A 22,270-nucleotide genomic window follows, 5' to 3' on the forward strand; every position below is an offset into this window, starting at 1 on the left:
CGTTTGAAGACCCTCCGGTGTCTGATGTCCAGCCCCTTGTATCCTCTGCTCGAGCCCCATCCCAATTCTGGCGAACTGAACACTTCTGATCTTTCACTTCTCCAGGCCTTTGCCCATCTGTGCCCTCCACTTAGCATGGCTGTTCCTCCACTTTCACCTGACTCACTTCTACCAGCCTTCATAATGTCATTCCCATACTCCTAGATAGGGCTGCTATGCCCTCTACTTCTGTACTCCTGACCAGCTGGTTTGTCATTTTCTGCATTTACCCTGTCTCCACAGCTAGACTGTAAGTTCTACCAAGGCAGGGCCTGAATATTAATTATAATGATTATGGGAATTCCCTGGCAGTCCAGTGGTTAGCACTCCAGGTTTTCACTGCCGAGGGCCCGGATTCGATCCTTGGTCAGGGAACTAAGATCCCACAAGCCATGTGGCGCAGCCAAAAAATAAAAATAAAAATAATGATTATACTTCACTAACTGTTTCCAAATAGTGTTCACATCCAGAAGTTCTGTGGGATGGGAATTACATCCCCATTTTATAGAGGGGAAACCAAGGCCCAGGGAGTTGGAGCACAAAGCCCAAGGTCACAGAGCAGCCTCTCTGCTCCAGGCTGTCTAGTCTCTTCATACCTAGTGATTCCATGCCCCACATCTTTCCTCACAAAATCCCCCCTTTTCTTGAAGGGGATGTAGCAGACTTCCTGATCCTTCAACTTCCCCAGGCAGCTCTCTCCCACCTGTAACCTCTGTCACTACCCCCACATATACATACCCTTGACTGTGAACTCCACAGTGGGGGGACTGTGTTTGTCAAAGTGCACCTGCAAAGCATGCACCAGTGCCTGGCACACTGTAGGTACTCCATAAATTTACTGTGTTTAAATCTGGGCCCACCCCACACAGGGGTACAGGAGGCTGGTGCATCTCTTTCCTAGTCCTGTGTCTCAGCCTGGGTCCTCTCTGAACTCTGGCACATTCCAGCCTCCTTTGGGGAAAAAGAACATCCCTTCCTGCCCAGGTCCTAGTGAGACCTGCATCCCAAGACTCACTCCCTCCTCCCTCCCTCCTTGGGCTCCAGCTGCTGCCAGCCCAAGAAAGGAGAGACCCTGAGCTGGGCTATTTTGGTATCTGGGGTGGGCACCCACAGGGCTAAGGTTACCCTGGTATGTTAATGACTCCCTGGGGCAGGACTATATAACTCCAGAGGGACCGCCCCAGGCTGACTCTCTGCTCCTTTCCAGCCAGAGCCACTGCCTGGCCCCCAGGAGACCTAAGACATGGTGAGTGAGAATCCCCCAGCCCCTGCCCAGATCCCTCAGACCTCAGGGCAGCCTCATCCTTTGAAAGAAAGTAGCTGGTTCCCAGTCTGGCAAGAGGAAAAAAGATGAATCTTCCCTTTCTTGATATCACTAATGGGGAATGTACAGAATGATGCCCTAAAGGATCCAACCAAGGATAATCTGCCTAGACACTCCACTCGCAGGAGCCCTGTCCCTCCCAAAGCATGCTCCATGCCGTCCTGCACTCCATCTTCCTAAAACCCCCAGGATCAGCCAGACAAGTGTTCCCACTCCCATTTTATAAATGAGAAAGTAGGTGAGTGAGTGATCAGGGTCACACAGCAAGTCTGGGACTCAGAGGAGGCAGGGTCAGGGCACTGAGAAGGGGAGGTACACTCCACTTGTTGGGTAGGATGGAAGGATGGGGACTTGAGGGCTACACAGAGGAATTTGGGGGTACAACTGTAGCAGGTCTCCTCAGCAAAGAGGTCATAAGGAAGGGGAAGCCTAGAGCCAGAAGAGCTGCTTTAGAAGAATGGACTCAAAGAAGCCTGAATCTAATCCATCGCCTCTAGAGAGGAGTAGGGATTGGTCCTTGAACCCCTCTGCCCAACCCTCATCCCTCAGGCACCCAAGAAGGCCAGGAGAAGGGCAGTGGCAGAGGGCGGAAGCTCCAATGTCTTCTCCATGTTCGATCAGACCCAGATCCAGGAGTTCAAGGAGGTAAGTGCGGGGAGAAGGGAGACTGAAGACTGACCAAAGGCTCCCCTTGCTGCCCCTCCCCCCACCCCTCCCTGGAATGTGCACCTGTTGGGGGGAGGGGAAGGGTTTAGAATTCCTTGTTCTCCTCCCTGCTTGGAGTGTAAAAGGACAGCTGGCTGGGGGCCAGAATCTCAGAATCTGATCTGCCTGGAGTAAGGATGCTGAAGCCTGGCCATGGGGGACCTAACCTCTCCCTACGTTGGCCCTCCACAGGCCTTCACAGTAATTGACCAGAATCGTGATGGCATTATTGACAAGGACGACCTGCGGGAAACCTTCGCAGCCATGGGTGAGCCTACTCCACCTGTAAAGATTCAAGGCTGCAGAGTCCTGGGAATTCAGCAGCCTTAGGTTCCAGCCCTGCCAGGTCCACCCTGGGCCTCAGTCTACCCAGATAAAAAATGGATGGGATGATGTGAACTTATGGGAAGCGTTATTCCCTGGCCCCTAGACCCCACTCCACTCCATGCTTCCCCCACCCTGTTCCAGGGCGTCTCAATGTGAAGAATGAGGAGCTAGATGACATGATGAAGGAAGCCAGCGGGCCCATCAACTTCACTGTCTTCCTGACCATGTTTGGGGAGAAGCTCAAAGGTGAATGAAGTGTCCTGGGTCCAAACCCCCAGATGCCTCTCCCCAGACCTTTCAGGGACTGACCCTTTAGCAACCCTTCAGCTTCATGTGCCCTCTGACCACCCCCAGGTGCCGACCCTGAGGATGTGATCACTGGAGCCTTCAAGGTCCTGGACCCTGAGGGGAAGGGCACCATCAAGAAGCAGTTGTAAGTGACACCCTCCAGCTGCTCCCACACAGAAAGCCTCCTTAAATTCCTACCAAGAGTTAGGCACTGCCAGAGATAAGGGAAAAATTAGGACTGTGGTGATGGGATTAAATTTTCACAGCACACAGGGGGAAGGGCAAAAGGGGGGAGGCCAGAGTGTTTGGGAGACCAATGAGGAATCCAGAGTAACCCCGGTTTTCAAGGCGAGACTGGGAATGGCAACGGGGATGAGGTGGGAGGGACTGGAAAGGAATCACGAAGCCCAATCTCTGTCACCTCTCTCCAGCCTGGAGGAGCTGCTTACCACGCAGTGTGACCGCTTCTCCCGGGAAGAGGTGAGTGGAGAAAGGGCCTAGGGGAAGCGGAGGGATGGGGGAAGGGGAACGTAAGGAACCGGTTGGAGATACCCCTGCGTTTTTTCCCCAGATCACAAGTATGTGGGCGGCCTTCCCCCCGGACGTGGGCGGCAACGTAGACTACAAGAACATAAGCTACATCATCACGCATGGCGACGCCAAGGACCAGGAGTAGCGGACCCTCTTAGGCCTCTGCTGGGCAACGCCTTCCTGCCAGTGCGACCACCCCACCTCGACTCCTAATAAATTGAACTGGTCTCGTTTCTTATCCGCGACGGCTTCAGTGCGTTTGTGTGAACAGGGCTCAGGTGGGAGGCTGCGCTGAAAGACCGGCTGGCACGAAACGAGTGCCCAGCAAATGAATGAATAAATAGTGGCCCGGAGGCCTGGGTGGAACGGTTCCACCCGCTACGCCCGCCGCTTATTCCCGCTGGGAAAGAGAAGACTTGCGTGGCCTCAGGGAAACTCAGTTTTTATTGAAGTCGCAGTTTGGGTGAAGTGGGGCGGGGCTGGGAGAGTTATGGGATGGGAGGGAAGCTCTGGCTCGCTATGTGGGCCGAGGCGGATTGGGGCGGAGCCAAGGCGGGGTCGGGGCGGAGCCAAAGGCGGGGCTACACACTCCAGGATTGGGAGAACCTGCTAGCCCGCTAACCCCTTGCAAGGGCGGGCCTTACAGGTTTGGGCTCCGGGATTAAGCGCCGGGCAACCTGGGGCTCGAGGATTGGACAAGATACGAACTGAAGGCGGAGGCGTGGTAAAGTAGGGTCCGGGCGGGGGTCTCAGAGTGCGTCCGACTGCTCGCCCTGAGCCTGGCTCTGCTGCATCTGGGCCTGCATCTTCTCCAGCATCTCTTGCATGCGGCGCAGCTGTGCGGGGCAAGATTGCAGGCGGTGGGACTGGGCAAGGCCAGAAAGGGACTTCGAAGAGGATTTGGGGCCTTGATCTGGGGGAAAGCGAGGTGCTTGCTCACCTCTTCGTCTTTCTCGCGGATCAGCTTCTCCGTGTCGGCCAGAGGCAGCATGGGCAGCGGGATCTCTGTGGCGCTCTGGCGGGAGAGCTTACTAGGGGGTGGGGGAAAGGGACAGGAATCAAAGTCGAGAACCGTGGTTGTGGGTCACTGCCGCGAGGCAGGGCCTGGGGTTTGGCGGGACCATGTCCTTCAGGTTAGGGCCATAAGCAAAGTGGGTGGGGAAAGAAAGGCTCCGGGAGAGGAGTCTAGAAGGTGAAGGCGGGGGTCATGGATGGTGAGCGCGGAGCCTTGGAAGCACCTAGGAGTCAGCTCTGGCTCTCACCTACGGCTGGCTCGATCACGCGCCCCAGGCCGGGCCAGGCTCTGTAGGCAGCGCGCCCGGTAGCCCTCGTAGAGCAGATCATGTGTCACCTCCTTCAGGTCCTGCAGGTGTGTCTGCACTAGCATCCGTCGCAGGTTCAGGAAATCGCAGTGATGTGGGTTCTCCACTGGGGGGCGGACCGGCGAGAGTCGGGGAGCTTAGGTCGGGTCTGCTGCCCAAGGACCCCTCTTTTGACTTTTAGGACCCCCGGGACCAGAACTCTCCCCAACTTCACCTGTTGGGTGCGGTTGACTCGGAGGCGTCCTGGGCTCCCTGCTGGCCTCAGAATGCGTTCCTGGCCTTACTCACCCTCCACGGTGCCCCAGGAGTAGCGGCGTCCCCTCACCGGTCGGGTCCCGCCGTCCCTCACTACTTCGCAGGAACCGACGACGGCGAAAGGGATGCTTTCCTAGAGGGCAGGAGTCAGCGATCACCGTTGGCCCCCTTTGGGCAGAAACCTCTTTCTCAGCTCCCACCTCCACATCCGCCTCCCCTGGCTTCTCTGCCCCTTCCTCCTTTGCCTCTGCACCTTCATCTCCGCATCCTGCCTCTTGAAGTCTTCATCCTCATCAGAGTCACAATCGGGGAACTGGTAGATATTGATCTCCTCCTCCTGCAACTGTTCCCGGATCTTGGAGGAGACAGATGCAGAGACGGTGAGAAACACAGAGACTGTGAACCACAGACATTGCATGACCAGAGATAGTGAGATATAGATACAGACACGGGGTGGAAGAGACAGAGAGGAAGACGTGAAAGACAGAGATGGTGAAAGATGGACATACGGGATGACTGAAAACGAAATCTCAAACGAGAGACAGAGACGTAGATGGTGAAAAACTGAGACAGTTACCCTAATGGGAAGTTTTGAAGATGAGCAGACATCAAAAGACCAGGAGAGAGAGGCATAAGCGGAAACAGTGGGAAAGGGCTCTGAAGACACAGGGGGGTGGGAAGGTGGGGGGGGGCAGTCAGCATCCTGGGGCCAGAAGGATAACATTGGTCATTATGTCCACACCCCTGGCCTCAGACAGGCCTTAGCCAAGCATCCAGCCCAGGGATTCTATTCCTAACCTCCAGAGACATGGCTTCCTTAGGCAGCTTATGACCCACCTTCCTCAGAAACTTTCTTCCACAGTCTAGCCTGACACATCACGCTCCAAAAGGGCTACCCCAAGATCAAAGAAGTCAAAGCTGAGTTCGATTTTGATCATGACTTTTGGCTTCATGTGAGGCCAAATGTCAGAGGCCACCACACACCTTCTGCTTGAGGGCCTGTGTTTCCTTAGGCATCAGGGCATCTGCTTTGCCAATGACTGGGATAATGTTGACCTTCTCATGCACCGCCCGGAGGAAGGCCACATCTAGGGGCCGGAGCCTGCACACAGGGATTGGTCAGGGCTCAGTTTCAGGGCACAGAGACACTCCCCCTCCGGCCCTCCCCAAATGTCCCAACTCCCCAGGGTGCCCCTCGGACCCCCGGCCAAAGGGTGAGATGAAGTAGAGGCAGCAGTGGACACGGGAATCCTGGATGTTCTTCCTGTTCAGGCCACTCTCATCCCGAAGATACTGCTCAAATTGCTCCTCAATGAAGCGCACCACGGGCAGCCAGCTGGGGTGTGGGGAGAGAGCAGAAAGTCAGAGAACAGGGACCACAGCACAGGGAAGGGGACAAGGCTAGCCAGGACTGTGGGTGTGGGAAGTAGTTTCTTTGGCTCCAACCAAAGACATCAGAGGAAACTGGCAGGTGAGATGTTGGGAAGCACAGGGCACTTTGGGCCACAAGGCCACCAGAAACAGGCCCCACCTTTGGCGGGGGGGTGGGGGGTAGGGCAGGGCAGACCAGCCCTGAATCTGACCCCTCAGTCTCCACAGAGTAGCCACATTGGGAAGCTGAGCCCCAGGTCCTCCCCCATTCCTCACCAGTCTGAACAGTCCACTGAGTCCCCAAAGCCAGGTGTGTCCACCAGGGTCAGCTTCACCTTAATACCCCCCTCCTCGATCTCCACGCCCCGGCGCTCGATGGTCAGTGTTTGTGTCAAGCGAGCTATGAGGATGGGGAGAGGTCAGGGAGCTGGATAGGGGCCTGAGGCAGGACTAATTTCCTTTCTCAGACTCACAGTTGCCTCCACCCATTTTTCAGGGGAGGAGAGTGAGTCTCGGAGAAAAGCAGTGAGCCGCCTGAGTCCCCCAGAACGTCATGGGAAACCCAGAGGGAAAGGAAGAGAGTGCAGTCTAGGGACATGGGAGGAGGGGGTCAGAGTGCCTGGAGAGCACGGTGGGGAGGGGGTCTTACCCCTGGCCTCTGGGACTTGCCGATCCTCATAGAGGTTGGTGAGAAATAGGCTGTTGATGAGGGTAGATTTTCCCAGGCCTGACTCCCCTGTGGACAAGACAGGCCCAACTGGTCAGGTGAGGGAATAGCCAAGGTCTCTTGAGGACCCCTTGCCAGGCCCCTCTCCAAAACCCCCAGACCTGCCACCATGAGTGTGAAGTCAAACCCCTTCTTGACGGACTTGCGATGCAGCTGGTTGGGGAGGGCGGCGAAACCCACATACTCCTTGTCCTGTTGGCAGGGGATGGACAATACGAGGCTGCTGGGGGCAGCAGGCAGGGCCCCCAGGATAACCTGATCTCAGAGGCTAGGAGAAGTCAGCCTACTGTGGGTTGACCTGGCTAGCCTGGGGGTTGGGGACTGGGGGCAGAGATACCTGGATTCCTGGGCATAAAGACTCACCATGGCCCCGATAGCTGTCGCTGCACCTGCTGTCTCTCCCCACTTCCTCTGGTGGGGCAGGAAGTTGAGGGTGGCAAACAAGGGGGCGGGCAATGTAGGAAGCTGAGATGCTCAAATTGGCCCAGAGAGGTGGGAAAAGCCGAGACCAAGAACAGCGGTGGTCCTGAATTCATGGATACCTTTGCCCATAACCCCAATAGGAAGCTTCAACCCCTCTGTTCTCTGTACACCTTTATTCCAAGCCCCACTGTAACCCCATCACCCTGGTGGGAGGTAGGGTGTAAGCAGAGAGGAAGGAAGTGGGTTGGTCTCTCTAGCAAGTGAGATGAAGGCTTTGACAGAGGTGGTTAAAAAAAAAAGTTCCAAGGAGTGGACCAAAAGCCATAACAAAGATTGAGGGTGGGCGGGGCCATCAATTTTCCTCGCCAGCTCATACACTGGATTCTTAAAAGGACTTCAGGTCTTTGGACACCACAGCCAGAGAGACTGTCCTTCAGAATCCTGGCCAAGGCACTCCCCTGCTTGAAACCCTTCATGGGCTTCCCAGTGATCTCAGAATCAAGTCTGAGTCCTGACTTGGCAGCCAAAGCCTCCCCCATCTGACCTCATCACCCCATCTTTCACTCACCCTTACTGAGTGCCCATATCCTAGCCTCTGTGTATATTGAACTTTACCTTCTTCTGCACCAGGTGAACTCCTCTTTACCCTTCTAGGGTTTGATTCAAAGGGCTCTTCCTCCTCTATGAAACCTTCCCCACCCACCCCAGGCAGAGTCATTTTCCATCCTCTGGACTCCCCAGCACCTTTCACAGGCCCCTCCAATGCCCACCTTTGCTTATCTGGCTGTCTCTTCTACTCCCGGCTGAGTTTTCTGAGGACAGGGACCATGTCTTCCTAATTTCTATATCCCTGGTGTCTTGCACAGGGCCTGGAACAAAGAAGGTGCCAATAAATAATATACTAGATAAATGAATGCATGAAAGAGTGAGTGATTGAAGTTAGTCCGAGACAAAGGCTGGCAGGCTGCAGAACTTGTAAAAGGAGCTTGGCTTTGGAGTCAGAAAGAACTTCCCAAACCTCAGCTCTCCCACTTACTGTGTGACCTTGGACAAGTCATTTGCCCTCTCTGAACTCCATTTTTTTCATAGTAAGATGAAATACACACATTTATATTTTGTTATCAGGACTCAGAGTGGTTTCGGATGACATGGGCTTTGGAGTTAATCAGTTATGTATACAATATACTATATATATATATACACACACACACACACACACATACCCTAGCTTTAGCATTTATGAACTGAGTGACCTCTCTGAACCTTTAAAGCGAGTCCGCTTAGTATGACCTATAAGGCCTTGCTCAATCTGGATCCTGCCTATTGCTCCAACCCCATTTTCTTCCTCTATTCTTCATGGTTCTATTTATTATTTCCCATTTAGCCCCTGTTATGGACTGAATTGTGTCCCCCTACTCCCCACTTCATGTGTTGGAGCCCTAACCCCCAACGTGACTATATTTGGAGGTAAGACCTTTAAGGAGGAAATTAAGGTTAAATGAGGTCAGAAGGGTGGGGCCCTGATTCTCTAGGTCTGGTGTCCTTATAAGAAGGGACACCAGCAATCTCTCTCTGCGCATGCACAAAGGAAAGGCCATGTGAGGACAGAGTGAGAAGGTGGCTGTCTGCAACCCAAGAAAAGAGGCCACACCAGAAACCAACCCTGCTGGCATTTTGATCTTGGACTTCCAGTCTCCAGAACTATGAGAAAATAAACATCTGTTGATTAAGACTCCTAGTCTGCGGTGCTCTGTTATACCACCTCATAGCTCACTCATTTCCTCTCCTCAGCCTAAGGCAACCACTCTAATGTGCTTAATGTGTAATTTTTTAGTTTGTACACATTTTGAAAAATGTGCAGTGCATAGTACATGTTTACACAAATAGCTATATATGTATATATTAATATGTATTTCTGTTTGTTAATTTTTTTCAATCAGCACTATCTTTTAAGATCCATCCATGCTACCACCTTTTCCTTACTTCAACCTCATTTCTAGTACTGCTCCCTTCATGTAACCTTGGAAAAATCACCTCTCTGGGCCTTACTTTCCTCATCTACCATATGGGATTGGATGCTCCCACCACACTGAATTCACAGAAGTTGTTCAAGTTTCATGATTATAAAGACATATAGTAATTAAGAGCCGTGTGACCTTGGGCATCTTTAACCTTTCAGTGACTTCGTTTCTGTATCTGTTAAATAATGCCATTAATAATTTCACTTCATAGGGGCATGATGAGGATTACATATCTAACACATATAAAGTTCTTAGCAGTGCCTGGCATAAAAGATGCGCTCACACATAACGCTAGTTATTGCTATTACATGAGCTGATGGGTGCAACAGTGCCACTAGCTCCAATCTAGCGACTGCTCTTCTGGATTGGTTGCTGAGAATCCAGACAGCGTGATCAGCCAGGGTTGCCCCCCTCTGGGGAGACGGAGACAGCCACAAGCAAGTGTGACACACAGCACTGGTGCTAAAAATGTAGTGTAATAAGGAGATAAACAGAGTACTTTGAGAAGCCAAGGGAAGGGATAATTATACCCTTCCCCCTGCACCACAACCCTTCCCCCTGCATTTCTCACCAGGCTGAGCAGCCCTACCATCCTAGTTAAACCTCTGAACTCCTTCCTTCGCTCTCCACAAGTATATCCAATTGGTTTCCAAGTCCTTTCTATCGATGAGAAAAATTGGCCCCTCCTCTCTACACCCTTCACTGTCTTGCCCCTGCCCTGGGTTCAGACTCTAATCAGCTCTTCCCTGAATTATTCAATAATATTTAAGAAAATAACATGCACACACCTGTCAGAATGGCTATCATCAAAAAGACCACAAATAACAAATGTTGGCAAGATGTGGAGAAAAGGGAACCCCTGTACACTGTTGGTGGGAATGTAAATTGGTGTAGCCAATGTGGAAAACAGTATGGAGGTTCTGCAAACAACTAAAAATAGAACTACCATATGATCCAGCAATAGCACTCTTGGGTATATATCCGAAGAAAACGAAAACACTAATTCAAAAAGATACGTGCACCCCAATGTTCATAGCAGCAGTGTTTACAATAGCCAAGATATGGAAGCAACCTAAGTGTCCATCAACAGATGAATGGATAAAGAAGATGTGGTACTATATATACATATATAAAATATATATACATATATATATACATACACAAACACACACACACGCAATGGAATACTACCTACTCAGCCATAAAAATGAATGAAATTTTGCCATTTGCAACAATATGGATGAACTTGGAGGGTATTATGTTTAGTGAAATAAGTCAGACAAAGACAAATACTATATATTATCGCTTATATATGGAATATAAAAACTAAAACATAACTATCAAATACAACAAAACAGAAACAGACTCACATCTAGAGAATAAACTAGTGGGGAGAGAGAAAGGAGAAGGGCAAGATAGGGCTGAGAGATTAAGAGGTACAAACTAAAATAAGCTACAAGGATATATTGTACAGCACAGGAAATACAGCCAATTTATAATAACTATAAATGCAGTATAATCTTTAAAAATTGTGAATCACTGGGACTTCCCTGGTGGTCCAGTGGTAAAGAATCCGCCTTCCAATGCAGGGGACGTGGGTTTGATCCCTGTTTGGGAAGCTAAGATCCCACATGCCTCGGGGGAACTAAGCCCACGCGCCACAACTATTGAGCCCTCGTGCCTCAACGAGAGAGCCCACGTGCCGCAAACTACAGAGCCCACGTACTCTGGAGCCTGTGCGCCATAACTAGAGAGAGAAAACCTGCACGCCACAACTAGAGAGAAGCCTAAGCGCCACAAAGAAGAGACTGCACGCCGCAATGAAAGATCCCACATGTCTCAACAAAGATCCCATGTGCCGCAACTAAGACCCAACGCAGCCAAAAAGATAAGGAAAATAAATAAAATAAATATTTACAAAAAAAATTGTGAATCACTATGTTGTACACCTGAAACTTACATAATATTGTAAATCAACTATACCTCAATAAAAAAAAGAAAAAAAGAAAAAATGGCATTTATATTCATTTATTTACTGTATAACCAATACATATTCTCATGGAAAAATTAGCAAATGCAAATGGTTAGAAAAATTTACATCTAATATCATTCCATGATATATCCTCATTTTGATTTTCATCCTTCTAGATTTTCTCATATGCCTATACATATGAATAAATATATATTCACAAAACTAGGATAACATAACTTTGGAAACCTGTTTTTGTCACTTTATATGTTATGTCTATGATCATAAATACACATCTACATTATCATTTTTCTAGATGCTTAGTATTCAGGCTGATTCCCATTCTTCCCTGTGATAAACAACGCTGAGCTGGGATGACTGTGTTTATGGTGCTATCATTGTGCACTTGTCCAACCATTTCCTTGGGCCTCATTTCTATAAGGGGAATTACTGAGTCAAAGGAAGTCACATATTTAAGGCATTTGTGCATACTAATAAATGCCCTCAGAAAAGGCTCTTGGCTTGGTTAAGTGCAGAGATGATATGAATTAGCAGTGACACAATATTCTATTTACATGCTTATTAACTCCAACAAATTATGCCCAATCATTCCTGTGATAAGGTTTGGGGCCTGTTTGTAGAAAGGAAGATCCCACCTTGAGTTTCCTATGGGGCAGTGAATGGTAGACAGCAGTCTTTCCATTTAATAATCATCTGGATTAGTTCTTTTTCATCTCTCCATCATATCTTCATAGCTACCTATGGCCCTACCAGACGTCCCTGGAAGGGTTTCTGTGTCTTTAGATCTGAGTTCAGGTTCAGACCCAATAACTCCAGGCTTTGTCTTCTCAAAGTCAGAGCTAGCTCTCCAAGTGAGTATGGCATGCGGGCTGGCCAGCCTTTGGGGGTTTCCTCCAAGAGGGGCTGGCTCTTTGCCATTTTGGTACCCTCTTACCTCTGTTTCCCAGCACATGTGCCTGGCACATATTGGACCCCCGGGAAATGTTCATGGAACAGATGATTAACTTACCATCTCATCTGCAGCTTCCACTACTTTCCTATTATGTAAACTTTTGACACATTAAAACAGAACTATTATCTATCTTCCTCTTTGAGGATAGATATTAATCATCTTTGGATCCCAAGCTTCTAGCACATAGTAGGTTTTCAATTAGTATGTGGGCCATTGTTCATTTCATTCCCTCTGCCTGGAGTTCTTCATTTTAGGCCCACTTCAGCCAGGCTCTGGACTTGGCTGAAATCTTACCTGTCCTGAAAGGATCAGCTCAAAAATGCCACCTTCTTCCTTGGTTACTTCAGCCCAAAGAGTAATAACTGATATTTTTTACTAAGTACTTTACACCTCAACCATTCAAATTAAGTATTATCCCCATTTTACAGTTCAGGAAACAGAAGTAACTTCCCCACCCAAGGTTAAATGGGAGCAAATGACAAGGTCAGGAATCAAACTCTGCATGAATGAACTTAAAGACAGTGTCTACAGCCACTAAACTCCACAGGTCTCTCTCTCTCTGTACTACATTCCTATCACATCTTTATTAGGTTGGTGTACAATCTGTCACATCATCTGTATGTCTCCATGTTCTACTGAGTAGAGAGAGCTCCCTGAGGGATTTCTTTGTATTTCCAGGGTCTAGACTTATGGTTGATGATCCGTAAGTATGTGTTGATTGATTTGTGCTCCATCTTTATCCGTGTCTAACATTCATGCATACCAGGTACACAAAACCACACAGATTCATTCCCACAAATGAGAACTCTTCCTACTATCTTGAATCGGTGAACGTAACTCTCTCACGCCCTTAGAGTTCTTTTTTTTTTTTTTTTTTTTTTCAGAGAGCAGTCTTAGTAGTTGTGGTGCACTCGCTTAGTTGCTCTGTGGCATGTGGGATCTTCCCAGACCAGGGCTCGAACCCGTGTCCCCTGCATTGGCAGGCGGATTCTTAACCACTGTGCCACCAGAGAAGCCCTAGAGTTCTTATTTATCATGATTTGTGTGCTTGCCCCTTTAAACTGGTAGCACCCCAAGGACAACTCTTAACACATTTTTCATCTCTTTGTCAAACTCTTGACATAGCACTGATGTGCTAATAAATGTTAATTAATATACAAACCTTGGTTACCCCTCTCCATCATTAGATGGGCTGCAGACACTTACAGGCACCCCACCCCCTCCCCAAAGGCAACATTGCCCAGAGTACAGATACTGGGGATCACACCCCTGGCACCACTGGAACACAGCCCCAGCCAGGGCCCCACCAAGCTGGGAAACAGGGTTTAATGTTTTAGCCTCTCCCTGGGCTCCCTTGGTAGGGCTGTAGACCTGTCCCTAGTCTCCCCATGGCCTCTTTCTTTGTGTCCCTGTTTCTCTTTGTCTCTGTCTGTTTCACTCTTCGTTCCTCTGCCTCTGTTTCTCTCCAGGTTCCCTGCCTTTTCTTGTAGTTCTTCCGACTCTGCTTCAACGACTTTATGTCTCTCTTATCTGTTTCTACATGTGTTTGTTTCTGGCGGCCAATCTTTTGCTCCTGTGTTTTTGGTCTGCTGCAGTCTCTGTCTCTCTGCCTTTGCATCCTCTCTGATTCAGGACTCTTAGGTTACGACTCCGGATCCAGGTCTGTGTCCATCGGCCTCCTTCTCCTCAGCATTTATCTGGCGTCTGCCACTAGCTCCCGCTACTGCCTCGGTCTCCCCAAGCCCAGCCCCCACGCGCGGCCCTCGGCCTCGCCGATCGGCCCCGCTTTGTTTCCCGTGTCTCGGCGCCCCGCCCCCGCCCCATCTGGGGTCTCCGCCGCCCTCTGCCGCCCTTTGTCTGCCTTGGTCTTTCCCCCACCCCTTTCCCTGGGTCTGACTTGGGATCTCTCTTTGTCTCTCCGGGCAGGGTGGCTGGCGCTGTCGGCCAGCTCCGGAGGTCGGCGCGGGTGGCCCGACACAGCGACAATTAGGAAGTCTTCGGCCCACCACATCCAGCTCCAGCCCAGGAGGCACACGGTTAATACCACCGAGTTCGGGCAACTGTCCTCGGCTCAGAGTAGCCCTCTCCGCGGCACGCGGCTGCCCGCCGGCCACCGAGCTCTGGAGGACGCGGGCGCCCCCACAAGCGTGCAGCTCCTCCAAGGTCCTAGAGCGGCCGGGTGCCGCCCGGCGCTTCCGCTTCCCGTCCCCGCCCCCGGCGGCCGCCCCAGGGGAACGCCTGGGACTGAGCCCCCCTCCCCGTTTGGCGCCGAGCCCGCATCCCCGAGCCGTCGGCGGCGCGGGCACCGGCGCCCCGCCGAGGAGCTCCGGAGGGCGCCGGGGTGGCGGAGGCGGCTGCTGCAGCGGCGGCGGCGGGAGGAGAAGGGGAGCGGCTGCGCGCCGGAAGGAGCAGCAGGTGCAGGGGCGGCTGGCGGCGCGGGCGGGGATCACCGGGAGCCGCGCCCCGCACCTCGGACCCGAACGCTGCCCGGTGCCCGTTCCGGCCAGCAGAGGGCAGGGCGCCGCCGTCCGCACATGGCTGTGTGACCGTGAAATTGTGTCTGTCCCCTTGCTCAGGGCGGCGTGCCAGCGATGGAGCGCTCGGTGGGGCCCTGGGGCGCGGATCTCCGTGGCTCAGAGGACAGGGAGCAGCTGAGAGGCACCCGCACAGGTGAGGGCCAAAGTGGTGCACCGCCGTGGGTAGGTAATGGCTGGGTGGGGACCCCGGTGCTGGGCTCTGCCTGGCCCAGACCCAGAAAAATCGGACATGAACTGTGCTTCCTGGGGTGGGGGTGGGGGTGGGGGTGGGGGGGCGGGCGGGGAGGAGGGGAGCAAAAGCCGAGGGACGGAGCCAGTGTTTCTGAGCACCTACTATGCGCCAGGCCTTGAGGGGCATCATTTCAAGGACTCCCTCCCCGTCCCCGACAGTGATCAGCAGGCTTGCTGCCTCTGCCCTACTTCAGGCCTCATTCTGTCTCATCCTGGCAATTGCAGCAGCCTCCCCTCAGCCCTTTTCTCTCCAGTGATGCACTGTGCAGCCACATTGATCTAAGTCCAGATCTAATCCTGTCTCCCTTAACAAAAACCTTCCCTAGCTCCCTTCTGCTACTAATTAAAAGCCTTAGTCTAGTGTTCAATCTAGATCTTACATGCTTAATCTAGTCTCAGCATCCCTTTCCATGGTTTACTCTTTTCTCTGCTGTGAAAGCCCAGCCCTGTCTCTTTATTTCCTCTCTCTCGTGACAGCACAGTTATTCTGAGCCTGCAATTATAATTTTTTGTGCCTTATCTTATCTCTCCTACCCATCCTGAGGGACAGGTGTGTGTCTGGATCCTCTCAGGTACACACAAGATGATTGAAGTAATAAGTTACAGACTGGGCTAATATAAAAAAGATATAATGTAATTAGCAAATACCAGGCTTTCCAAATAGAGGCAGTATAATGTAGGGCTTAACACAGGCTTGAGAATCAGACAGACCTGAGTTAGAAACCTGGTTTTGCTACTTTATAACTTTGAGCAAGTGACTTAAATTCTCGGAGTCTCCATGTTGGTAAAATGGGGGTAGTTAACAGTATTACCTCATAGGATTGTTTGCAAGGATTCAGTAATGCTTGGTTAAGTTATTGGCACATGTGAAGGGCACGGTAAAAGGAAGTTACTGTTACTGAGAGGCACAGACAATAATAAGTGCTTCAGAAATTCAGAGGAGAGAGAGCAAGAGAGATCCTTGCAACCACAGATGGTCAAGGACGCCCTTCTGGGGAGGTTGCTATCAAAGATAGGGGCTGAGCCAAAGGGCAGGGTCTACAACTCCTTTTTCTTTCCCCAGGTCTAGGGAGTGAGAACGTGGAGATTTCTCAGCCAGATGAGTTTGAACATGCCCCACAGGAGGATGACTTGGGGTTCAAGGAAGAGGAAGATTTGGCCCCAGGTCATGAAGTAGGAAATGCCTCTCTCAAACCCGAAGGCATTCAGACCTGGGATGACTTGTGGGTCCAGAGAGTGGGACCTGGGAAACCACAGGCCCGGGACAGAGGCCCTCGGCTCCTGGGAGAACCACGCTGGGGCCAGGCTAGTGATCGGGCTGCCGTGTGCGGCGAGTGTGGCAAGAGCTTTCGGCAGATGTCAGATCTGGTGAAACACCAGCGAACCCACACAGGGGAGAAGCCCTACAAGTGCGGGGTCTGTGGCAAGGGCTTTGGCGATAGCTCTGCCCGCATCAAACACCAGCGAACTCATAGTGGTGAAAAGCCCTACAGAGCCCGGCCACCAGCCCAGGGCCCCCCAAAGATTCCTCGGTCCAGGATCCCTGCTGGTGAGCGCCCCACCATCTGCGGTGAGTGCGGCAAGAGCTTCCGGCAGAGCTCTGACCTGGTGAAACACCAGCGGACACACACGGGCGAGAAGCCCTACAAGTGCGGGGTCTGTGGCAAGGGCTTTGGCGACAGTTCTGCCCGCATAAAGCACCAGCGGACACACCGTGGGGAGCAGCCCCCCCGGCCTGTGGTGCCCCGACGGCAGCCATCTCGAGCAGCCACGGCAGCCGCACAGGGACCTAAGGCCCAGGACAAGCCATACATCTGCACCGACTGTGGCAAAAGATTTGTGCTCAGCTGCAGCCTCCTGAGCCACCAGCGCAGTCACCTGGGGCCCAAGCCTTTTGGCTGTGATGTGTGTGGAAAGGAGTTTGCCAGGGGCTCAGATCTGGTGAAGCACCTGCGGGTGCACACAGGAGAGAAGCCTTACCTCTGCCCCGAGTGTGGCAAGGGCTTCGCTGACAGCTCTGCCCGGGTCAAGCACCTCCGCACCCACAGTGGCGAGAGGCCTCATGCCTGTCCGGAGTGTGCCCGCACCTTCAGCCTCAGCTCCACCCTTTTCCGCCACCGCCTCACTCACGCGGAGCCCCAGGACTTCAGCTTCCCAGGCTACCCCCTCGCCCCCCTGATCCCCAGCCCACCCCCCAGCTCAAGCCCACCCCCACCTCCCCTCGGCACCAGCCCCCCGCTGACGCCTCGAAGCCCTTCGCACTCGGGTGATGGCCCTTTCGGCCTGCCTGGCTTGGAGCCGGAGCCTGGGGGCCCACAGGCTGGGGAGCCGCCTCCACCGCTGGCGGGTGACAAGCCCCACAAGTGCCCTGAGTGTGGCAAGGGTTTCCGCCGAAGCTCGGACCTGGTGAAACACCATCGTGTACACACGGGGGAAAAACCCTACCTCTGCCCTGAATGCGGCAAGGGTTTTGCCGACAGCTCCGCCCGAGTCAAGCACCTCCGCACCCACCGTGGTGAACGGGCTCAGCCACCGCCACCATCCACTCTCCTGAGGCCACACAACCCCCCTGGCCCAGCACCCACGGCCCCTCGATCCCGAGTCCGGGCTCAGGCCTGTGGGCCCAGCCAGCCCCACGTGTGTGGCTTCTGTGGGAAGGAGTTTCCCCGGAGCTCAGATCTAGTCAAACATAGGCGCACACACACCGGGGAGAAGCCATACAAGTGTGCAGAGTGTGGCAAGGGTTTTGGTGACAGTTCTGCCCGCATCAAGCACCAGCGTGGGCACCTGGTCTTGAGGCCCTTTGGGATAGGGGATGGTCAGGCAAGGCCCCTCAAAGAGGAGCCACCAACGGGACTGGAATGATGGGGTCCAGGGAGGGTGGAGGCCCAGGAGACCAAAGGGGGGGGGTATCTGTCGCTTAAGCAGAGAAGAAAGGGCCTGGGAGGTGGTGGGAGGGAGAAGGAGGGGAAGAAACAAATGGGAGAAAGGAGTGGATAGATAGCAATAGAGATTTGGAGACAATGACCTTGAAGCTCAGGAAACTCCTGGCTGGGCTCAGTCAGGACCTTGCCAGTGTGGTTTATACCCCCAGCTTCTAGAACACTGCCTAGTATACAGTAGGCAATAAATATTTGTTGATGAATAAACTGACCTTAGCCTGAGGGCCCTTAAAGAACTCTAAATTCCTGCTGCCTCTTAACCTGTAAATTGACCCCTCCCAACCTTGCCCCTGAGAGACCAGCACCCTGAACCAGGGTTTGTTAGACCTATGAGCTGCAACAATGAGACTTCTGAGGTTTAGGGTGACAGAGTGAGGCAGGGCCATCTTACCACCCTACTGATGGTGAGAGTATTGTTGTGAGGCAGGCAGTACCCAGCCTCAGGCCGCTGGACGTGGTCTTAGCCAGGAAGAGGACACTTGGAGAGGCCAGACCTATCTGCCCTGGAGAAGCCCAAACTGCCCTGACACCTGGACACGGCAGAATAGGTCAGAGACAGCAGTAAGAGCAGTCATCTGCCCTGGATGCTAAGCCCAGGTCCTGGTGGACGGCAGCAGAGATACACTAGGAGAAGGGCAGTACAGGGGTGAGGAGAAGCCAGGGAAGCACCAAGGCCTGACAGCCACATCTCCATGTGTCTCGCCAATAAACTGCTTCTTGTCTGAGGCGTGGACTCGTGTGTGCGTGTGTGCGTGGTGAGGGGTGAAAAAGGTGCCGAAGGGTCACCACAGGCAAAACCCACAAGCCATGTTGTAAACTTGCTCTCTTTGAGCCCTGTCAAAGAAGTTGGGTTGTCATAGCTGCTTTTTAGCTCTGACAACGGGTTAAGAAAACGGCCACCAGGCCTGTCAGCTGATGCCTCAGACCTGAGTTCTGGCTGCCCACGGCAGCCACCTACGCCACAGGCTCGAGCACGACCCTTAAAAGGAAAAACACTCGGTGGGAGCGTGGGGGGTGGGGGGGGCGGGTGTTCTGCGAGCGCTGTTGCTATGGCGACAGGTACTGGGAGAAAAGTGGCCGGCAGGAATTGGTACCAGCTCAGAAGACCCCGACACTGATGTTCTGCCTTCTGGGAAACCCCACCTCCCTGCGACCCTTTTTTTATTTGTCGAGAAACAGGTCATTTGGCTGCATAGCCCAAAGGCAGGGCAAAGGGGATGTCTCTATCCCCCAGAAAAGGTAACCGTATTTCCCAGCCACCCATGCGTCATTAGGTGCAGGACTCCAACTCCTAGCTTTTTCCGAGGAGGGCACCAATAGGGAGGAAGGGGAAAAAGGAACTGACCTGATTGGCCAGGGACAAAAATGACTAGGGCGGTTCACCCATCTAAGAAATGAAGTACAAGACTCCCTACAACTTCGCTGGCTTGGCGTCTCAGCTAATTTACGTGCGGGAACGGTCCCCGGGTAGAAGCTCTCGCGACATCTTAACCGTCGCCGGGCTTCCTTAGAAACCAATGAAAGCTTGCTGCAGCGCGGCTCCTCCCAGTCCTCGCACCCCTGCCAAGTTGTTAAACAGATTCGAAATCCCAGAATTTTGAGTTCAGGCCTGGAGTTCTCAGCGGCTTCTGTCCTTAAGTGCACACAAACACCCATAGACCTGAATGGAGGCCTTTGGGGCTTTGGGAAGATCCTCCCTGCTGGTTGCCGTGTCTCACCTCCCTACCAGGTCGGCCTCCAAGCTAGTCTGCAGTGAACTTTGTAAAATCTGACCACTTCACTCCCCTATTAAAAACCCTGCCGGGAGCTTCCCTGGTGGCGCAGTGGTTAGGAATCCGCCTGCCAATGCAAGGGACACGGGTTCGTGCCCCGGTCCGGGAGGATCCCACATGCCGCGGAGCGGCTAGGCCCGTGAGCCACAACTACTGAGCCTGCGCGTCTGGAGCCTGTGCTCCGCAACGGGAGAGGCTGCGACAGTGAGGCCTGCGCATCGCGATGAAGAGTGGCCCCCGCTCTCCGCAACTGGAGAAAGACCTTGCACAGAAACGAAGACCCAACACAAACAAAAGTAAATAAATAGATAAATAAATTTAAAACAAAACAAAAATAAAACCCTGCCATATATGCGCATGTCCTCTCTATAAAACTTAACTCCTTAGATGGCGTTCAAGGCCTTCCACTTGTGTGGTTTCAGACCCGTGCCTCTTAAATATTCTGTTTTTGTAACTTGGAATGCCCCCCTTCCCAACGTGTTAACCTATACAAACACCTCAAGTGTTACTTTCTCCCAGAAGCCTTCCCTAAACGTCCAGCCTGGGTTAGAACCCCCTTCATCTGACGTGTTAAGCTCCCTTAACACATCTAGAGCTTCTTTAGGATAAAGAGACACTCAACAGCATTACCTACTGTGTGCTGGGTACTGGGCATAGAAAGATGAATAAGACAAAGTTTCTGCCCTCAGTTTCTACGCAGAAGCTAGACATTGAACAAATATTTTCAAGCGTGGTAAAGACTATGCAGGAAGCAGGCATGCAGGAGAGACTCCCACATGATTCAATGCCTCTCCAAAGAAGTGGCAATTATGTTAAGACGTAAAGAATGATTTGGAACAAGCCAAGAAAGGAGGAGGTGGGAGATGGGATGGCGGATGGCGTGTTCTATGCACCAGTCCTTGGGATTCAAGAACTCAAGTAAACTTCTAGTGAGGCTGAAGGCAAATAGTGAAATGCAGAATAGTGAGAAGTAAGATAAAGACTTCCAAATTCAACTTTCTACCTCCCAGTCCTAAAAGGGGCCTGGCACACAATAAGGCTCACTCAATACTTTGGTGAATGATGTCCTTGGAACATGATGTGCTCTTCACGAGAGTTTACAGTCCCACAAACTGCTACCTCTTTGTCCATCTGGCAAACTCCCACTCATCTCTGAAGGTCCTTTACGTTTATCTCTTTGGTGAGGCCTGCACCCAATATCCACTCCCTTCCAGGGAGTTGCCAGAACACCTATTGTTTCCTTTTCATATGTATATAATACATATATCATATACATATATATTTTTAAATCACCTTCTTTACTAGACTGTGAGATTCTCAAGAACAAGAACTAGCTCTGATTCCAGACAGATACTTGTACGTGTTCCTCCTTTTGCAAGCATCTGTTCCAAAGTCCTCCCACAGTAGGAGGACCTTCCAGTAGGGACTTTCGCTGCTCCCAGCTGAGTCTCCTCACTGATTCTCTGAATTAGGGGAAGCACGCCTTGCCTTTTGCTAGAGTTCCAGCCATAATCTGGCCCTGCCTGCCTCTTCTCCAACTCCCACACTACATTTCCATTAACTCACTTGGCTCCAGCCACACAAGCCTTCTTTCTTTTCCTCAAACATGCCAAGCTTAATCTCACCTTAAAGTCTCTGTAGTTCTGTCTGGAACATTCTTCGTCTAGATTTTCAAATGGCTAACTTTTTCTCATCATTCAAGTTTCATCTCATATATTATATCCTAAGAGATGCCTTCCCTGCCCACATTAAAGAAGCTCCCAACCATAGCCACTCCCTGTTGCATCATCTGGCCCTATTTCCTTCTTACACCTATCCTTATCTGAAATTATCTTATTTACTTGTTGACATTTTTTACACCTTGAGAAGTGCCATGGTAGCTAAGATTTTTGTCTGTTTTGTTCACTACTGCATCTCCAATATCTAGAATGGTGCCAGGTACATAGTAGGGTTCAATAAGTATTTGATGAGAGAATTAACACAATCAAAGTGGCTTTCGGGATCCTGAGGGTGAGTATCACACTCATTTACCCCCTTTTCCCAGCTCTGAGGAAGAGCAAAACTTTGACCAGATGTAATCCCAACATCCAAATTATGTTCTGGGCTCTGCAGACTGAGGATCAGGCTTGAGTCCTGGCTCTGCTACCAATTTCCTCATGTAACCTCATTTCTGAGAGAGAATTTGGTGCAACAGGAAGAGCATGAGGTTTGGAATTGGCTACTTACCAGCTATGTGACTTTGAGCAAATTACTTAAGCTTTTAGTTCCCTCGTTTGTCAAAGGAAGGTAATATGATTGATCCCCACAGGGTTGTTGTAAAGAGACAACTAGGGATTGTAAGCACTTACTGAATGTAATTTCTCTTTCATCATTTCTGAATCTTCGTTGCCCCATTCATAAATTGGGAGAATTGGGTATCTTTTTCAAGAGAAGTGGGAAAATACAGATCTTTACATGAAATATCTCAATTTTTAAATGTTGGAAATTAAATTTTGTAAAAGACCTCTCGTGCT

At 51.5% G+C, this 22,270-nt stretch overlaps 3 protein-coding genes and 1 long non-coding RNA gene across 4 annotated transcripts; 3 read left to right on the forward strand and 1 right to left on the reverse strand.

The window, feature by feature from the left end:
• The first annotated feature begins 1,132 nt into the window (after positions 1-1,132).
• Positions 1,133-3,452, forward strand: MYL11 (myosin light chain 11). The gene is made up of 7 exons (XM_082428442.1): positions 1,133-1,285; positions 1,913-2,008; positions 2,261-2,336; positions 2,537-2,641; positions 2,750-2,828; positions 3,115-3,163; positions 3,255-3,452. The coding sequence occupies exons 1-7, from the start codon at positions 1,283-1,285 to the stop codon at positions 3,357-3,359; spliced, it is 513 nt and encodes a 170-aa protein (XP_082284568.1). The 5' UTR covers positions 1,133-1,282; the 3' UTR covers positions 3,360-3,452.
• On the reverse strand, positions 3,313-8,703 carry SEPTIN1 (septin 1). The gene is made up of 11 exons (XM_082428422.1): positions 7,253-8,703; positions 6,991-7,081; positions 6,812-6,898; positions 6,439-6,562; positions 5,993-6,127; positions 5,776-5,893; positions 5,045-5,146; positions 4,825-4,924; positions 4,477-4,642; positions 4,155-4,245; positions 3,313-4,050 (listed from the first exon to the last, which is right to left on the reverse strand). Exons 1-11 carry the CDS (start codon positions 7,253-7,255, stop codon positions 3,964-3,966), a joined length of 1,104 nt encoding a protein of 367 aa, XP_082284548.1. The 5' UTR covers positions 7,256-8,703; the 3' UTR covers positions 3,313-3,963.
• Positions 5,074-9,044, forward strand: LOC309644615. The gene is made up of 2 exons (XR_014254519.1): positions 5,074-5,171; positions 8,697-9,044. It is a non-coding gene; the product is annotated as an uncharacterized lncRNA (long non-coding RNA).
• Positions 9,045-14,143: 5,099 nt separating this feature from the next.
• On the forward strand, positions 14,144-18,710 carry ZNF48 (zinc finger protein 48). Its single transcript, XM_082428405.1, has 3 exons — positions 14,144-14,690; positions 14,852-14,945; positions 16,107-18,710. The coding sequence occupies exons 2-3, from the start codon at positions 14,867-14,869 to the stop codon at positions 17,906-17,908; spliced, it is 1,881 nt and encodes a 626-aa protein (XP_082284531.1). The 5' UTR covers positions 14,144-14,690; positions 14,852-14,866; the 3' UTR covers positions 17,909-18,710.
• Positions 18,711-22,270: the final 3,560 nt, after the last annotated feature.

This window comes from Balaenoptera physalus (genome assembly GCF_965194825.1).
Source record: "Balaenoptera physalus genome assembly, chromosome: 16".
NCBI classification, from domain to species: Eukaryota; Metazoa; Chordata; class Mammalia; order Artiodactyla; family Balaenopteridae; genus Balaenoptera; species Balaenoptera physalus.

Coding starts and splice junctions, on each gene's coding strand:
- MYL11 (XM_082428442.1), top strand. Junction 2,642..2,749: donor GTTTGGGGAGAAGCTCAAAG/GTGAATGAAGTG, acceptor GACCACCCCCAG/GTGCCGACCCTGAGGATGTG. Junction 3,164..3,254: donor ACCGCTTCTCCCGGGAAGAG/GTGAGTGGAGAA, acceptor TTTTTTCCCCAG/ATCACAAGTATGTGGGCGGC.
- SEPTIN1 (XM_082428422.1), bottom strand. Junction 6,899..6,990: donor CTTCACACTCATGGTGGCAG/GTCTGGGGGTTT, acceptor TCTTGTCCACAG/GGGAGTCAGGCCTGGGAAAA. Junction 5,894..5,992: donor ATCTCACCCTTTGGCCGGGG/GTCCGAGGGGCA, acceptor CCCTGTGTGCAG/GCTCCGGCCCCTAGATGTGG.
- ZNF48 (XM_082428405.1), top strand. CDS start 14,867: ATGGAGCGCTCGGTGGGGCCCTGGGGCGCGGATCTCCGTGGCTCAGAG. Junction 14,946..16,106: donor GCTGAGAGGCACCCGCACAG/GTGAGGGCCAAA, acceptor TTCTTTCCCCAG/GTCTAGGGAGTGAGAACGTG.